This window comes from Meriones unguiculatus, chromosome 12 (assembly GCF_030254825.1).
Source record: "Meriones unguiculatus strain TT.TT164.6M chromosome 12, Bangor_MerUng_6.1, whole genome shotgun sequence".
In the NCBI taxonomy this organism is placed as follows: domain Eukaryota; kingdom Metazoa; phylum Chordata; class Mammalia; order Rodentia; family Muridae; genus Meriones; species Meriones unguiculatus.
This window is the reverse complement of record NC_083360.1, coordinates 66,269,614-66,287,564: the sequence shown is the minus strand read 5'-3', so window position 1 is coordinate 66,287,564 and position 17,951 is coordinate 66,269,614. Positions and strand designations below refer to the sequence as shown.

Sequence of the window (17,951 nt, the reverse complement as noted above, 5' to 3'; positions counted from 1 at the left end):
GGGTCCCATAGTGATGGGGGCTCTGGGACTTTCAACACTCATATTTTTCCCTGCTGTGACATTCAGGTTGGAGAGACAATCGGCATTAGTGAGGAGATCATGGGTCTGACCATCTTGGCTGCCGGGACCTCTATCCCTGATCTTATCACCAGTGTCATAGTGGCCCGGAAGGGCCTGGGGGACATGGCTGTGTCCAGCTCTGTTGGAAGCAACATCTTTGACATCACTGTGGGGTGAGTATAAGCATGTATACCAGTTCTTTGTCATACCTGTCTTTGTCATCCTAGAAACTGTAGGAACGTGAGCTGCCTCTCTGAACCAAAAACTTACCCAAGTTCCAACTGAAACTTAGGCCCGGAAGCGCCATTCCATTTCACCAGCTAACTTTCTATTTTTAAGGAACTTAATAAAAACTAAGTTATCTCTAAACCCGCAGAAACACATACTTACATACAGAATGTTCTAGAAAATAAGAATTTTACTTACATAACTTCACTCACCACAAATTATGAATGTGCACTGTCCAGGTAGGGCTGGGATGCTCTGATAGTTTCATGGTATTTTTTTTCCACTCTCTGATTACTAACATGACCATGTAAGATTGGATTCAAAGGCAGCTTGGGACACACTCAGGACCAGTGTTGACATCCTGTCTCCTTGCTTGGAAACTAGGGGCAGCCTAGGCTTTTTGAAAGGCATAAAATGAGCTCCATTCTCCTGGTTGAGCAAACAGGTGTTCTTGGTAGCAATAATCTGTAGTGAGCCAGATTTGCAGGGACTCTGTTATCTCTACCATTCATATAACTTGTCAAAAGTATTTGACAAATGACCCTGATTATCAGCTTCTAAGAAACTTAAGTTCCTTAAGTTACACGGTCTCTATTTTCCCAGGGTAATAGGGCTCTTGAACCTGGAAGTGAAAAATTAACTAAAATGAATCCACTTTCTCAATGAACATCTTGTTGTTCCTTTTCATTAAGCCATTATACATATATTTATCATTGTTCATATAGTGCTTACAGTTAGCAACTTAAAACACACAACTATCACATAGATAATGTATTATGAACCTTGTCTCTGAATGTTGAAACTGGAGGACACAGAGCTGGTGCAGCTGGTAAATGAGGTAGCTGAGACTAAGATAGGGTCTTTGAGGACAGGTTCTTTATCTCAGAGTGAAACACGGCTATGAGTTTCCAGTGTCTGAATCTGCTGTCAGTCACCAAGGTGCCCTCTCTTGGGGCCTTGTGCCTTTGCTAGCTGCCCACTAAAGAGCCTCCTCATCTGTCTACCGGAAACTCTTGACTTGTCTTTCCAGTGTCTGTTCAAATCCCCAGGACTCCTGCTTTTTTTTTACTCTGGGTATTATATTCTCACTATGATTATTTCTTCTCTGCCAGTCTGTAAGCCCTTTGGGCATCTCCCTAACAAACTCACCAAAGCCTGGCCCATTATCTAATGCATGGAAGCATCTCAAAAGTGCTTGTAAAATGAACAGATAAATGGGTGTTTTCACAGAGGTTGTTCTGGAGTAAACTCCATTGTCAGCTCTGCTGCTTACAAATTTATGTTCAACTGAGTGGGTCCAGGAAGAAGGTGAAGGGAGAGTGTTTGATAGTGTAAAAAAGAAAAAAGTCTACCACAATCTAACAAGTATTCATATTCAGATAAACGTGTTTTCTCCAGGTACGTACTCTAACAAATTACAACATGCTCTTTGTCATTGTTACTAAATTATTATATAAACTATTCATATTATACAAAGGAAAGTTTCTCAAAAAATCTCCCCTAGTGCTGCTACCAAAAGCCCTTTATTTTTTGATCTTCTTTTGAAAATACTTAATAATTTTTCTTGGAGAATATTCCATTGCAGTCTCTCAGAGGGCACTTACCTTTTTCAACTTAGAGCCACATAGGCCTGGCATGAAATGGCTTCTCCCGGTAACCTGGAAGGCCACGAGATCCACTCTGCTCAGTGTTTTTGTAGCACTTGGAACCAACACTCAGACTTCAGGTGTTTCATCCTTTTGCATTCCAGTTTAACCAGTGTCTTTTAGTAGATCTTATCTTTATTTTGCTTTATGCCATTATAGGTATCTTTTTTTTATAAATATATTTTTGCTTTGTTTTCTTTTTTAATATTTATTTATTTTACATATATGAGTGCTCTATCTGCATGTACACTGGCACACTAGAAGAGACCATCAGATCAGATGGTTATGAGCCACCATGTGGTTGCTAGGAACTCAGGACCTTTGGCAGAGCAGACAGTGCTCTTAACCACCCATCTCTCCAGCCCTATTATAGGTATCTTATGAATACCTCTTTGTAGAAAATTCTCTTTTAATTATTTCATTAGAATAAATCCCTTAAAGCAGCATCAACAGGCTAAAGGTTTTTAATCTCTATATTTTCATGGATACTGATATGGTTTATATATTTCTTTTCTAAAAAAAATCTTTCTCAAAATTTGTTCAATTTTATGTTGTTATTATTAGCAGATTGAGTGTGTCATTAACAATATAGTGAATGTAACATTTCTCCATAGTCCTGCCAACGTTTTCTTTTACACATATAAGTGGTAGATAAGGGTTTTTGAAGACAACTGAAATCAGTGATGATCTACCACCACTCAAAATATGTACATTTTGCATGATTGAAATTGCATTTCTGGTTTGATGTGTGCCCTTAATTTTTTTTAGTTAAAATTATATACAAGATCCTGCATTTAATCCAAGCAGTCCAATAAATAGATGTCAGGTGAGGGGTGGAAACAGGAGTCCGGTATTATTCTCAGCCAAATAGCAAATTCACAGACAGCCTGGGTTACACCGGACCCTATCTCAAGAAGAAAGAGAGAAAGAGGGAGAAGAAAGACTAAATTAAAATTTCACCATAAGTTTTTTCTTAATACTGTAAGGCTTGATAAGTTCGATGTGACCCGACCTGCAGACTAGTCGAACAGGGTCCACCTGAAAGAGGGAGTGGAAATTGGGGGGCAGAGACAAGAAGAATGGAGACGGCAGATTCCTGATCAAGTCTCAGTTTACTGAACATGCAAACAACACTTATCAAGCAAAGGGTACAAACAATTTTTTTTCACAGTAGCAACACATCTGTGCCACCTGGCAAAGCATGCAGGAATTCACTCAAGGTCACACAAAGTCCTCTATCTGGTTCCCAAGGTTGCAGGGAGCTTGCTATCTACTTCTCAGGCTTCAGAGCACCCCACCTACAGAGACCGCTAAGGACAGTCTCTGAGAAATGGAATTATGGATAAGACCCGCATCTGCCAAGACCAGGAGGCAGAATTCCTATTACCAGACTCCTTCAGTTGTGGTTTGGTTTGGTTTAGTTTGGTTTGGTTGGTGGTTTGGCTTGGCTTGGCTTGGTCATGGTCTCAAGCTGGCCTCAGAGTGCTTATGAAGCAGAGAATGACTTTGAACTCTTGACCCTCCTGCCTCCACATCCCAGGTGCTGGCTTTACAGGCACCACATCTGTCTTAGGCAATGCTGCTGAAGCCAGAGCATCTTGCACGCTAGGCAAGCACTCTTTCAGCTGCTCTGTAGTCCCAGTCTCTAAGCTTGTGGTTTTAAATAGCCACATAACATTACATTGGCTTACTCATGATCTAACTAGTTCCTTATTGCTAGAAATTAGAAAAAGATCCCCAACTTTTCACTCAAATAAGACTGAAATGATCATTTTGCTTAATAAAGTAGCATTTCTAGCTCACTCTCTGCTTAGGACTGATCACTGACATTCGAGTTGACAGATCAGGAGGTGTGGAAATGTCACTCCCTGAAGAGCTTCACAAACTATGTAAATGGCCACCTGTCTCAACTTTACCAAGATCAGTTGTGTGTATGTACCTGTGTGACTGTGGGCTGTTCAGCTTTCTGCCCAATGACAAATTATCTAAGCCCTATACCTTAAAGGAGAAGTTTCCTTTGAGTTATGGCTTCAGCGGTGTCCACCTGTGGCCTCTTGTCCCTGTTGCTTTGGGCAGCCAGGGTATCACAGCACGCACATGGCAGGGAAAGCCTGTGTACCTCAGTTGTGGCCAGGTAGCAAAGAAAGCAGCAGAAAGGGGCCAGGGTCCCAAAATCCCAGTCAAGGTCATGACCCCAGTGGCCTAGCTTCCTTTCACCCTACCTCCTAAAGGTTCTGTCACCTCTCAAGAGCCTCAGGCTGGAGACCAAACCTTTAACAGATGGCCTTTAGGACATGTTCAAGATCCAGCTATAAGACGAAGTTTAATGGAGATAAAGTGTTTTGGTTTGCCCTAGCCCAGCAAGATCCACTGAAGTAAGCATCTCCCACCAGGCTCTAGTGAGCAAAGATCTGTTTTGACCTCACCAGCCATGGTGTCAATCACATGAGCTTTGCCAAAGTCTTTATAGCAACCCTGGGTGTCTGCATGTTCTAGGCCTGGGAATTCAAAATATATGCATAGTGTGGGTCACTTTGTAGACCAGGCTGGCCTTGAACTCACAGAGACCGGCTGTTGGCTTCAAAAAAATGCTTATGTCCTCTTTGCTTTTTCATTCAAAAACTTTGTGATTCAAACAGTTACTTTCTCCCCGCTACGTCCCTGGCCACAGCTGGCTGAACCTTCCTATCTATACTCAGCTGGTAACTGGCTGCATGCCACAGACCGGCCTGCAGAGGGCGCACACCGCAGGAACCAGATGTTTTCCTCCCTGTTTCTTTCCCTGCAAGGCCCAGTCAACTAACACCTGTATCTTGCCAGGAATTCCTCTTCCTCATGTTTATCAGAGTCAGAACTCTGACTAGGAAACAATGTTTATTGTCAGATTTCAAGACAGATCAAAGCAAGAAACATGGTGGGAAATTTTATAATAAAGTTTTGAAATTCATAATAAATGTACAGCTCTTTTGCTTGGTTGGTTGGTTTGGTTTGTTTGTTTGTTTGTTTGTTTGAGACAAGGTCTCACTAAATAGTTCTAACTGTGCTGGAAATCACTATGTAGACCAGGCTGGCCAGAGATAGGCCTGCCTCTGCCTCCTGAGTGCTGGGATTAAAGGCATGTGCCGCTATGCCCAGCCTAAGACCCTTCTGGTAAATGATCACCATCTTTCTCAGAATAAACTTCAGTCTGCCACATTGTGCCTCAGTCCCTACTACCAAAATGCAACCTCACTGCATCTTAGGTTCTCAAAGAAGGCCTTGCTTCTCTCTCTCCATTCTGAAAATTAGAGTATCTCTTCTCCATTTTCACTATTCATTCATTCCTGTACCCTTTTCTGCTGTCCTCTCCTCCCTTCACCCCATGCAAATCTTGGTTCACCCTGTTAGGCTGGAAGCACTTTGTAACCTCCCCTAGAAAGAAAACAAAAATGAATTTAGATCAAATCCAGAGGTCACCTGTAACAGTCAAAACCTGGATGTTGTCCACTAGAGAACATATGAGTCAGGAAACTGGTCAAAATTCCAGAGGTCCCCCTGACATCTTTCCATAGTTTCCCAGTCCAGTCATTTCTCTTGGTGACCCGAAGGCGTCATCCTCCTCATGCCATAGACGGTTACTTTCTGGTGCTTCTTCACCACACCTGGCTGCTCCCTGTCCAACACCTCCTGCCTGCTTCTCTCCCTCTCAGGCTCCCACTGCCCTGGCTCCTCTACACCGTCATCCACAGATTCAAGCCAGTGACTGTCAGTAGCAACGGCCTCTTCTGCGCCATCGTCCTCCTCTTCATCATGTTGCTTTTCGTCATCCTCTCCATCGCCCTCTGCAAATGGCGGATGAACAAAATCCTCGGCTTCATCATGTTCGGCCTCTACTTCGTGTTCTTGGTGGTCAGCGTCCTCCTGGAAGACAGAGTTCTCGAGTGCCCTGTCTCCATCTAATGGAAAAGCCATATCTTAAACCAACAGCATGGATGGTCCCTCCCGGTTCTGGGCTCCAGGCTCCTTGCAGTCTTGAGAAGAGACAGCTTGTACACAGCCCTGGGAGGCAAGTGTCCCTCCTTGGAGGGTTGGAGGAAGGATGGATTCTCATGGGGCCATTCACTTCCAGGCGCCTCACCCTTGCCTGCTGAAATGACTCCATGTAAGAGACAAAGAGAACCGTCTCTCCATCACCACTGACAGGTACTCCTCGCTGGTCGGAGGTACGTTCATTGTGATGACGCAAAAGAGGACAGAGGCTATACATACATATAAATATTATAAATATATACACATGAGCATACAAATCCTGCCTGTTTCTGTACTATACCTCTCTTGCTATACCTATAGATTAATATATAACTGTACACAATGGAAAGAAAAATTATATATAAAAAAACATATATATTTAAGTGCAAATGCATCTTTTCAGGGATAGCTCTAGCATATTTATAGTACCTATTTAAAGAGGGGCATCAACCTCCAACCTTCAGTTTGTGCTTTGCCTCTCAAGTGCAAAAGGTGAATTCACAGCGTCAGCAGGCAAAGCCCTCTTTGCTGTGATCTCCAGCTTGCTTTGGATGTACTGAATTTAGTGAAACAGTTTGCAGAGAGGAGGGCTTAATAGAGGGTGTCTGCAGGGGCCCCAGTTATAACCTCTAAAATACTCTTATAAGCCAAAAAGAACCCCGTATGTTCATCCCCCCTGGGGTGCTCTTTGACACATGAGATTCTGTAAGATAGGTAAAACTCAGACTGGGTGGCAACCAAGGGGGAGCTGGTGAGGGTTAGGCTGTTTTGTTTTGTTTCATTTCGTTTCTTGTAATGCCATAGCATGCAAGTAGATGATATGAATGAAAAACCAAATTAGTGCTTTTCTAGGACAGCAAAATGATACAAACTGAGCCTATCACATTCCAGTGCATGGCCCATTATCATCAAAAGAACAAGGGCAATCTTAGCCGTTATTGTCATTTGACGTGCTTTAATGCGAAGGGCTCAGATACAGTCCAAGAGAGCTGAGATGTGTGGCGAGAAACACCGTCCCACAGAGGTGCTCAGCGGGAGCTGCCGCCTGATGGGGGACACAAGGGCAGAGCTCCTGAGAGCATTTCCCAGTGTGGCCACAAAGGGCTCCCTAATGCTTACGGGGGGTTGGGGGGGAGTCTAAGAATCGTTCCCAATAGATACAAACTAATGACTGACAGTGCTCGGTTGAGGCAGTTCAGGTTTTTGGTTTTGGGTTTCATTTTGTTCATAAGTATTTACCCATTTTGGTGTGCTCCCCAGAACAGTTTCCTGTGTCATGGATTTGGTGAAGACCCATGTATCATCTTTGCCCCTCCTCCCACCATAACCCTGTCTGGAACTCTAATGTTCAGAGTTCAGGGGAGACTATCTGCCATAGTTCCTTTACACCACTTTGAAGCAGTCACTCTGGTGTTACGGTTTACTGATTTTCCTCAGCTTCACGCGGGATCATCACATTCACCGAGTGTCCCCAAGCCCTGGCTGACATCTTGTGTGACTTCCTAAGTTTATTGCAGTAGAAAATGAGACTGGTGGGCAGCAGCAGGACCAATTAAATTGAAAAAAAAAAAAATACTCGGAGGTTTTCGATTTCCCTAAACCATGCTTTCTCCTTACAAATCAATTGGAAAAGTAAATAGAGAGTGGCCCCCTGTGTGGAAATTGGCATGCATCATGCATGAAGAAAGTCATCACACATTCAGGTCCTGATCTGTCACTGTGCCTTTCCTGATTATTTGGTGAACAGCTTTTAACATAGGGAGGCAGAACACAGGACTCAAAGCTGAATTAGAAAACTGAGTAACCCAATACCCCAGGTCAAGTTCAGCATTCCCTCCACAAACCCTCCATTCATTCACAGAGCATGGCAACAGCAGGCTAAGCCAAGCCCATCACCTCTCTTCACTCATAAGCAAAAGGCACTTCAGAGTGGAGGCCCCTGAGGACACAGAAATCAAAAGGTCTGCCATCTAAGAAACTGGCTTTTAAGTCTCCCCAACAATGCAAAGTTGGGTTTTCAGTGATGAAAGAGAAATCCACACCCCACTCATTGAGGGTTGGCCTTTGTATGAAGCAAGCGTTTATGCTGCTTCTGTAGAAAGAAAAAACAGGAAACCTGAGTTTTCAGTTTCAAAATCTCAGATCTTGTTCTGGCTTCTTGAATGACAGCATGATGACTGTTGGATAAATTCTTATTTCTGGTTGGTTTATTGCTTTAAAAGGATAGTTTTTTTTAAGCCAATTACAAATAGACCACAAAGTAAGGAAGGTCACAGAATGTCTGGTCCCACCATTACTATTCCTTGCTCCTCTCACCTCCTCACCAAGAAGCCCAGAAGCACTCCAGGTGCCTAAGAGCTGGGAGTTCTGCTTCATTGGGACTGTGGTGGTGTTAAATGAAAAGTTGCTTTGAGAAGACAACATTCCCAAAGCCAGGCCCCACCTCTATGGTGTTCCCCATCACTGAGAGCTGCAGGCTCCATCCCCCGTTGGCTCTTGCTGCCTTCACTGAGGAGAGTGTGGGTTATGTGGCCATATATTGTCTTGGAATCATTCAGTCATTGTTAAGCTGCTTTCTACATGCTGGTTTCAGGTCATCTCTAATTTCCTTCTTGTACATCAGTGTGGGCAAGTATACCAGATCTGATGACATACAATATCAATTACATCATCACCCTTTTGGCTCCATCACTTTTGGAATTCCAAAGCAAAGAGCATCCGTCAAAAGGAAAAGAAAACTCAGGCACAGCAACCAAAGTGAACATTTAAGAGCAAAGGATTTTTTTTAATTCTATGCATCTATCCACACAAACATTCGCATACCACTCAACTATCACAACCCACAGAACAGGAAAAGGCCAGCTGTATCCCTAATGCTTACAGAGAGGCAAAAATATGCAGCAAGATGCATGGGAGAAAAATATTAGACTACTTTCCTTTTGTTTATCTGGAGCAGGGTATAAAATAATATCAAAAGTTCAAGCCAAAATTTTACCACTCCTCCTAAAATAAAGGAGTTGTCCCCAAATGGGGCGATTTGCTCACAGAAAACCAAGCCAGTCTTGCTTGCTGTCACCTCTCCTATAGCCCTAGGCAACCCTGGAGCAGGAGAGAAACTTGGTTCAGACAGTGGACTCTAAAATAGAAATTCCTAGATTGGCATCTCAGAATGCCTGTGACATACCCACCTGCTCTCTGGACCCAGCCAGTTCCTGATGGCATGAAGCATGAGGTTAATGGTGTTATTAAACTTCCCAGGTCCTAAAGCTGACAGGCAGAGTCAGCGAAGCAGAGTACGTGTCCAGGGCCTCGGGGATGGGGCTGTGTCTCAGCTCCACAGATGAGGAAGAATGTCTGAAGCCTCTTAGTGTTATGAAAAGAGGCAAGAACTGTTTTATATTCAAGGAACATGGTTCTCAACGCCTTTCACGGTGTCACCTGACAGTGACCATTAGAGTTTATGTTAGAGTGAAGACATGAATCAGGTGGTTTGGAGGCCTTTCAGCAAAACACAGCTGCCTCGATGATTAAATTTTGGTAACATTAACATACACCTGCTCCTGGCCAGAGCAAGTTGACCGACTCCCCTATGACCACCACTTCCCACATCTTTTAAATGCCTCTTTGACCTGAAGTGAAGTTAGATAGGGCCTACAAAAGAAGGTTATCCAGACCCAGACCACCTTAACAGAAAATTGGTCACAGAAGAGAAAACTGTTAGAGCTGCTGACCAAACGGAGGGGAAGATGGAGTATGAAGTATTCTATTGAGATCGTTGCATTGGAGCATTTGATAGGGCCTGAGACTTGTCTGAATGAAGCATGTAGGGGAATTTCAGTGGCTTACACACACACACCTGTCCTAAAAAAAATTTAAAGCTAACCATCCTCAACTCCCTTGCCTCCTTCACAACATTTTCTTCAATTAGCAGGCAAGACCTTCCCATTAAGAGAGAGTTGGTAGAAAAATACAAAAATCAAAAGAGGGGGAAGAAAAAAAAATCATTTACTTGTAGTAGGATTTCTAAGGAAGCAACTGAAAGGTATCTTTAATGTGCTTACAAATAGCAGACTTTTTAAACAATTGCTAGACTTTATACATGTCCTGGGTTGAAAATCGCACGTTAAGAAGGACTCCGGAAAGAAAGGTACTTGTGCCTTGCCCCAGTGTCTGTCTGAGTTTAGTTCACTGCCTCTGGATCTCTGTGATCCTTTTTAATCTCACAGCTCCATATTCCTTAAAATACATAGCTACCAAGAAAAGCAATAAAGGAAATACAGCCAGCTCAGATCCAGCACATACGATTGCACCTTTGAAATATTTCTTTCATGGCACTGGGCACCTTGGGTCCACACAGGCTGTGGTGCCTCAGCCACAGGAGGACACGGACTTCTGTGGAATCACAGATGTACTCACGCTCGCTACATCTGGAAGTAGCTTGCTCTTCACCTAGACCTCCCAGACAGCATGCATCCACTTGTCTTTCTCATACGTAGACAATCAGCCTCAAGCCGAACTACCTGAATGGCACCAAAGTCTTTAATCTTGCTTGTGATCTTAAGAAAAGAGTGGGAGAGGGGGCCACACAAAAGACAGACAAATCTAACCAGCTTTTGAGAGGCCAAGCTATTCCTGAAAGCTTAGGCAGCTGGGCTCAAGTTAGTGTACAGCGTATAGTGAGGGACTGAAGGGAGAAGCCTATTGCCCGAGCCAAAGCACTTTTTCCGAAAGACTGATGGGCTGGACTGGAAAATTAATAAATACCAAAGGATGAAAGAGTGCAGGACTGATTTCAGTAGGGGAATCTATCTGCTGGTCAGTAAAGTACAAAGGACCACCAGTCGTAAAGCATCATGGGATATCAGCAAAGAGTTCTTAGTGTAACCAAGGTCAGTGTTTAACAGTGACAGAAAGGTCCCCATCTGGCTTAACCCTAAGACCTTCCAGCTGATGACTTCACCTGGGTTGTTTGTTTGTTTGTTTGTTTGGCTGCCCCCTCCCTTGTGGTAGAAAACAACAGCTTTTGGGCACTTTTTCATCTTTATCCATGGCATGGTTGGAAGTTTCCACTGTGGGACCCTCTACCTATTCTCATCAGAAGCGTCCTTAAATATATTTTGTTGTTTGGGTAGTTTCTTCTTCTTCTTCTTCTTCTTCTTCTTCTTCTTCTTTTTCTTCTTCTTCTTCTTCTTCTTCTCCTCCTCCTCCTCCTCCTCCTCCTCCTCTTCCTCCTCCTCTTCCTCCTCCTCCACCTCCTCCTCCTTCTCCTCCTCCTCCTCCTCCTCCTCCTTCGCCTCTTCCTTCTCCTCCTCTTCTTCTCCTTCATCCTCTTCCTCCTTTTTCTCCTCTTTCTCTTCTTCCTTCTCCTCTTTCTCCTCCTCCTTTTTCTCTTCTTCCTTTTTTTTTTCCTGCTGCTGTCACTGTTTTCCCAAAACAACTTTTCTGTGCATGACTGCTCCCTGGAAGAGTCCCTTCTAATTGCTGTTGAATGGCAGGCAGAACCCATAACTGCAGAGAAGCACAATAATACAAATGCCTTCCAAGGACCAGCAGACTTGAATAAGGGACCAATGGGGACTGGTTGTCTGGTGTCCAGAAGAACATGGGGCACAGCATTATCATAGAGCACAGGTGAGATCAAGGTCACAGCTCTTCCTGCATCTTTGTTCCATAGTCCCAAAGCTAAAAAGGAAAGGAGCCAGTTAGATCGTTCCCAGACTCTGGGTTTGCTTGCACTGAGACCAAGAGGAAGTAACATTTTCATTTCACATGGGAAGTCAGAGAAAGGGTTGGAGCACCTCTTGTTCTGAGTCCCACCATGTCTTTACTTCCTCCTGCAGTAGGTGATAGAAACAGAAAGGTCACTTCCTGACCAGGAAACTGGTCACCAAAAAATTTTCTTTTCCGTCACAATTTCTTTACAATAGATATATATATAAGGAAGGAAGGCCTTGGACACTGACAAGTCTCTTAAATACTCAGCTTGCCAAAAGAGAGTACTGATTTTCTTAACTCATGTTATATACACACAAACAAGAAAAAAGTGAAATAAGTCCGAATCTGAGAATAAGATCATTTCCAGAATGAAATTGCATGCACAAATCGAGGGCAGATGATTCCTTGCCAGTCAATTCAGTGAGTCTCCAATTCTTATCATCAGATAACGCTGAAGGACAATGGATGCCTTTTGGGTTTTTTAATTTTTTTAATATTGCACTTTATAGTATTTCATAAGAGACAATTGTCTTAATTAAAGCCATAAAATACCAATAATGCATATATTCAGGGCTTCTGAATATAGTCAATAAACAGTCCACGAGTCATTCTATGTATTGTTCATTGTAAAATGAAGTTTCTCTGTTCTGTTTTTTATTGCTTACAACTACTGTTATAGACAACCCTAGTCTACTAATAAATTTTAGGTGTATATTTTAATGAAACTTTGAAAATCAAAGAAATTACTCGTTTCATGGAAGCACTCTTCATTTTCAAAGTAGCTCGCTGCATGGTTTCTTTAAATAGCAAGTTGCACTATTACACTGAAAATGTTTCCTTTTAAAAAATCCTAGGTTATTTTTCCAGGAGTCCATTTGCTATGTTAAGCAAGATTCACCCACGTGGAGATTAAAGTGAATGATTAGCAAATATGTGTGGAAAAATTGGGGTGTTTTGTGATTTTATGTAATTATATGATGGGTCTAAGAAGTTCCCTTATAAAAATGGCAATACACAACCTGTTGATAATATACCTAATTTTGTATATGTCCCTGGGAGGACAAGTGAAAACAACAGCCTTATGGTGCAGTGGGTGGTTAATTTCCTCTTCTGTTAAGATACAGTTTCTGACTGGGCGTGGTGGGTTGTTCACATACTTATATGCATAGATGTTCTCACGAATAACCTTTAATGTTTTGCTTTGTAATACAGTTGGAGTGAGAGCTAAGATAATGACTGAAAGGCACATAATGGCCCAGAACAATGCACCACAAAAGGTATTTAAGTCAACTACATAAGACCACATGTATTAAATTAAGCAACCTCATCAGTCTTAGGCCTAAACAGGCAAGTTGCCCTAAAGAAAAATACCTGAATGCAGAGTCGGTGATGTTCCTCTATCCCAGGCCATGTGGAAACCCAAGGCTCTCAAAGAGTCAGACTATCCATCAAGAATAGAGGGAGCTTCTGTTGTTGAACTCTGCACAGAATCCACCATGGCCCCTCTACCTAACGTTGTTTCTATAAGTCTCCACAAGCAACAGCTTCCGTCTTCACAGTGCAAACACAGAGAGGTGCATGAAAAAATTACCACTGGTAAACCAGGCATGACGGCACTCCTGCAATCCCAGAATTTAGGAGGTAGGTAGAGCAGGAGGATCGGAAGCTCCTGGCCAGCTTTGGCTACATGAGACCCCGTCTTAAAAATAACTAAAAAGTAAGATAAGCAACACTACCCTTCTGGTTCAGTGAAGACACTGCTAGCACTAAAGAAAAAAATAAGTTATGTGTTTATTATTTGCATATTTTTAAATATAAAATATCATTGATTTATTTATCTAAAATAGAATAGATATATACCCTACAAAGTATAACCTGTCTTTTAAGTGGTTTGTGTTTAAAATATCAAAATGTAGTCAGGATCTTCTGTTCTGAGCTACACAATCAGTTACTGCCGCCCATACCTTTTCACGCACAACAGAGCCTATGACCCAGATTTGGTCAGGATATTACACCCCATAAACACATACAATCACTACGCCCATCAAAAGAATAAAACAAGTTTTAGCATTTTTAATGAATCTATCTTGGAAGAACCCAAATATATTGGAATGCCATTTTTTGTGAAGGATCTTTTTAGCCGAAGTCAGGGTCTCACACCGCCTTTGTTTGCCTGCATTTTAAAGAAGGATCTCAGCCCTCACCTTCACCCCTCAAGACTCCAGTGCAAAGCCATTGTTGTCATTTTGTGTGTTTGTTGTGAGCAGTTTTCGCCGGCTGGCTGGATGTACAGCGACCCTGTGTCACTTAGGCTAGGACTCCGTCTGCACATAACTGGAATTCGGATTGCACCTGTACATAGGCTGTTTGGAGGGCTGGGCTTCAGTCATGCGGTCTCACTCACCCTGAGAAAGGCCGTTCCTTCGTGTTCCACTGTCTGCCTCCTCATGCTCGTACTACTGATAACCAACTTACTGAAATACACTTTGTGTAACTAAGTCCTCCTCAGTGTAAAAATAATAACAATAAAACAATTGACTCCAAAAAGAGTGTGGGGTCTTTTTTGGGGGTGAGGGGGGTTGAGCCTTACCTGTCACAAGTCTCCACACAGAATCTCATGAAATAAACATGCAGTAGTGGGAGTTTCCTTGTAGGGACCCTACCTGGGTGCATGCAGTTACCGTTGGTTGTATCTTTCTCTTCTTGAACGTTTGCCAGTCTCCCCTAGCTTTTATGTGTCTGTGGTCATTTGTTCACTAAGAAATCTGCTCCTAGGAAACTAGGCTTTAATTAAATATATTGGAAGGATAAAATCTAAAAGCCACTGTTACCTGTCTTGGAGGTCAATTTGTGAGTCTCGTTATTAAAAATAGACAAAGTTGTGCTCTAGATCAGGGCATGGTGGCATTCGCCTATGACCCCAGCACTTGGAAAGTGGAAGCAGGAGGATCGGGACTTCAAGGTCATCCCTGGCTACGTAGTAAGTTCAAAGCCAATTCAGCTACATGACACTGTGTCTCAGAAAGACTGAAAAATTTTTAAATTTCTATTGCAACAATTTTACTTCTTTGCAAGTTTCACATACCATATTTTGATCATACCCTCCCCCACCCCTTCCTTTGCCCAGCCCCTTCATTACACAGCCAGATTTCTGTCCTTTTTTTTTTTTAATCCTGAAAGACATACCTTGCCCAAAGATCCATGGAGGTATGGTCTTTCTTCATGAACGATCCTGGTCTACTACTGTCTCTGTCTCCAAGCAGCTAACAATTGCTGCCGGGCGATGTTGTATGCCCACATCCCTGGTCCATGATGACATTTGGCCTGGTGTGGGCTTGCTCAGGTTTTGCATGTTATGACAGCCGTCATGGGTCCACACATTCGGCTCCCTTGTTGTGTTCAGAAGATGAAATTTCTACCACCTCTGTCCCATATCCTTCTTTCTGCCCCATATTCCACAATGATCCCTGAGCCTTGGGTCACCTGATTTCTTATCATCTATGTCATGACACGCAAGACATGTAAAGGAGAAGAAGGTGGCTTCCGGGGCGTTCCTCCCTTTGCTGCTATATTCAGAGTGACATATCACGTAGAGAAATGAATGTAATATATGATATACAGTAAGGTGTATTCATAAAGAAAGCCCTGAAAACTGAGGGTTCTGGGTTATATAATACTGTCCCAGAGCTTCAGAGTTATAAAGGACTCTAATTGTCTCTATTTGCCCATGACCAGATGCTCCACAAATGGTTCTGGCCATTGCTAGCCACGCCCTCATTACCTCATGTGGAAGGTTCTGGGTATTGCTGGCTAATAGAAAATCCTTAATACAGGAAGTAAGATATCAGTCTTCCTGAAGTGTTGCTTCATGGAGCCAGATTTAAAATCATAGTTCAGTTGGGCAGGGGAGATGGCTTAAGAGGTTAAGAGCACTGACTGCTCTTCCTGGAGACCCAGCTTCGATTTCCCTCCCCCCATGTCATCTCACAACTGTCTGTAACCCTTCACATAGAAACACAGGCAGGCAAAACACAAAGTGCATATAAAATGAAAATAAAATACTGCATGCGTGCGTGCACTTCAGGTAAGAGCACATGCTTTGGAGTTAAGTTGCCTGGGCTCACAACTTTCTCCTATAGTCTGGAAATGTGAATTCCTAACACCTGACTTCCAGGATGGTTGAATTAAATGCTTATGCCTGTGCTGAGCACAGAATAACGGTTTCATGATGAAAGCTCTCGTTATTATTCTTGAGACTATGCAATTTTTCCACTCTCAAATATTGCCAGTTCTTATTGCCTCTTATATGGTACGTGTTCAAATGCCCGCACCGCTCCAGATCATAAAATATTCTCTAGGGCCTTAGTTGGAAAGGGCCCTGAGGGATTTCTTAGCTGATCTTCCCTGTGTATCATCTCTTTAAAATTATCTCTCCTTACAAATGGAGTTCAAGCCTTTGAAGACATTGAAATAGAAATATCAGGTTCTTCTTTTTGAGAGTATATGTGATATTTTCATTCCAAATAAAGCTGCCTTTAAATTTAAAAATCTTGCCCTTGTATATATTTTTTTATTTTATACAACAAATCTTAATTGTATCTTACCTCCCCTCATTTCTCCCAGATCCTCTATTCTCTAACCCAACTTCACATCTTCCCTCCCTCCCCCTCAAATAAAAAGTGATAATCAACCCAAAATAAACAGAAAACAAATAAGACAACAATACCAAAACAAAACAAAGATCTCACAAACAAACAAGCAAAGAAAGACAGTCCATTTTGTTTTAGCCAACTATTCCCAGGCATAGGACCTGCCCTGGAATGTGATCGCTACACCCAGGCCCACTCCGTGGTAGAAAACTGATTTTTCTTTGCCAGAAGGTATCAAATGAAAATAGCTTCCCGGTTAGAGGTGGGAACCCACGTCCACTCTCAGTGCTGGGACCCTGCCTGGATTGAGCCTGTGTAGGTCTGGTACATGATGCCACGGTCTCTGGGAGTTTCTATGCACATCAGCGCTCTTGTGTCCGGCAGATGCTCATTCACCACCACCTCTGTTTCTTACAATCTCTCCACCTACTCTTCTGCACTGATCCCTGAGCCCGGAGGGAAGGAGTTTGGTAAAGATATACCCTTCGGGATGAGTGACCCCAAGTCTGTCACTCTCTGCACATTGTCCAGGTACGGATCCCTGTGTTAATCACCGTCTACTGTAAGAAGGAGCTTCTCCGATGAGGGCTGAGCAGTGTTCTTGCTCTATGGCTATAGCAACACGTCATTAAGCAACACGTCTGATAGCTGTGTCCCACCAGAAGAAGAGCGTCAGATGTCTCCCCAGGCCCATAACCTATCTAGTCTCAGGTTTTTGGCCCGGGGTCTTTGCAAACACCACAGTCAACAGAGTGTCGGTCCTTGTGAGGAAAGAAGGAAGTCCAATTCAGTACTGCTCAGTAGACGTTGTTAGTTTGAACTTCAAGAGTCTAACACCAGCCAGGCATGGTGGCTCAGGCCTGTAATCCCAGCAGAGGCAGGGGGATCTCTGTGAGTTCAAGGCCAGCCTGGTCTACAAAGCAAGTCCAAGACAGCCAAGGCTACACAGAGAAACGCTGTCTTGAAATTAATTAATTAATTGATTAAAAAATAATCTAACACCAGCAATTTATTTTAGGTGTATTTAAGTATAGCACAATTTGGGTAAAAAAAAAAAAAAAAAAAGAGTTTCTTGGTGATAATTAACTCAATCCTGTGTGCACAATAAAGCTGAAGGCAAAGCTTCATCGAAATTCTTTGTAAAGTGTGTGTGACCTCTTTCAGAAAGGGGGTTCTGTAGATTGACTACATGAGGTATTTTAAGGGTCTAGGGAAATGATCTGGTATGGTCACAGTCATACAGGTAACTCTAAAGGTCACCAGGCTATAAGCCACCTCCAGTCCCATCTGTAAAGTACTCGTAACATTTCCATAAGGATGGGTCCTATAAATTAACTGAGAAACAATGCTCAAGATAAGGATCTAGGGAGGATGACCGAGATTAACATAAAAAGGTGTTGCCTGGCCATAGGGACAGCACAGAAGTGACCAGGCTGTTTGCCGAGGTCTATTCCCAGCCTTCTGGATAGGAAACTGCATGTTTAACATTCCTGGATTCCCCAGCGCTAAACCATGCACACAAGGACCTCATGTGCTCTATACTGGCCACCTTAGCTGGGTATGGGTTCCATCTCATGAAGTGGGCTTTAAATCCAATCAAAAGGTGGTTGGTCACTCTTACACTATGTACGCCACAATTGCACTA

General features: G+C 42.9%; 1 protein-coding gene across 4 annotated transcripts in view; it reads left to right on the top strand.

Moving 5' to 3' along the window:
• Slc24a2 (solute carrier family 24 member 2) overlaps positions 1-14,204 on the top strand; it is a 238,713-nt gene extending 224,509 nt beyond the window's left edge. For all 4 annotated transcript variants that reach the window (XM_060365819.1, XM_060365817.1, XM_060365820.1 and 1 more), the window contains 2 exons: positions 67-233; positions 5,624-14,204. In XM_060365819.1, coding sequence (XP_060221802.1) covers positions 67-233; positions 5,624-5,873 — 417 coding nt within the window. In that variant the 3' untranslated portion in view covers positions 5,874-14,204. The remainder of the gene's footprint in view (positions 1-66; positions 234-5,623) is intronic.
• The last annotated feature ends 3,747 nt before the right edge of the window (positions 14,205-17,951 follow it).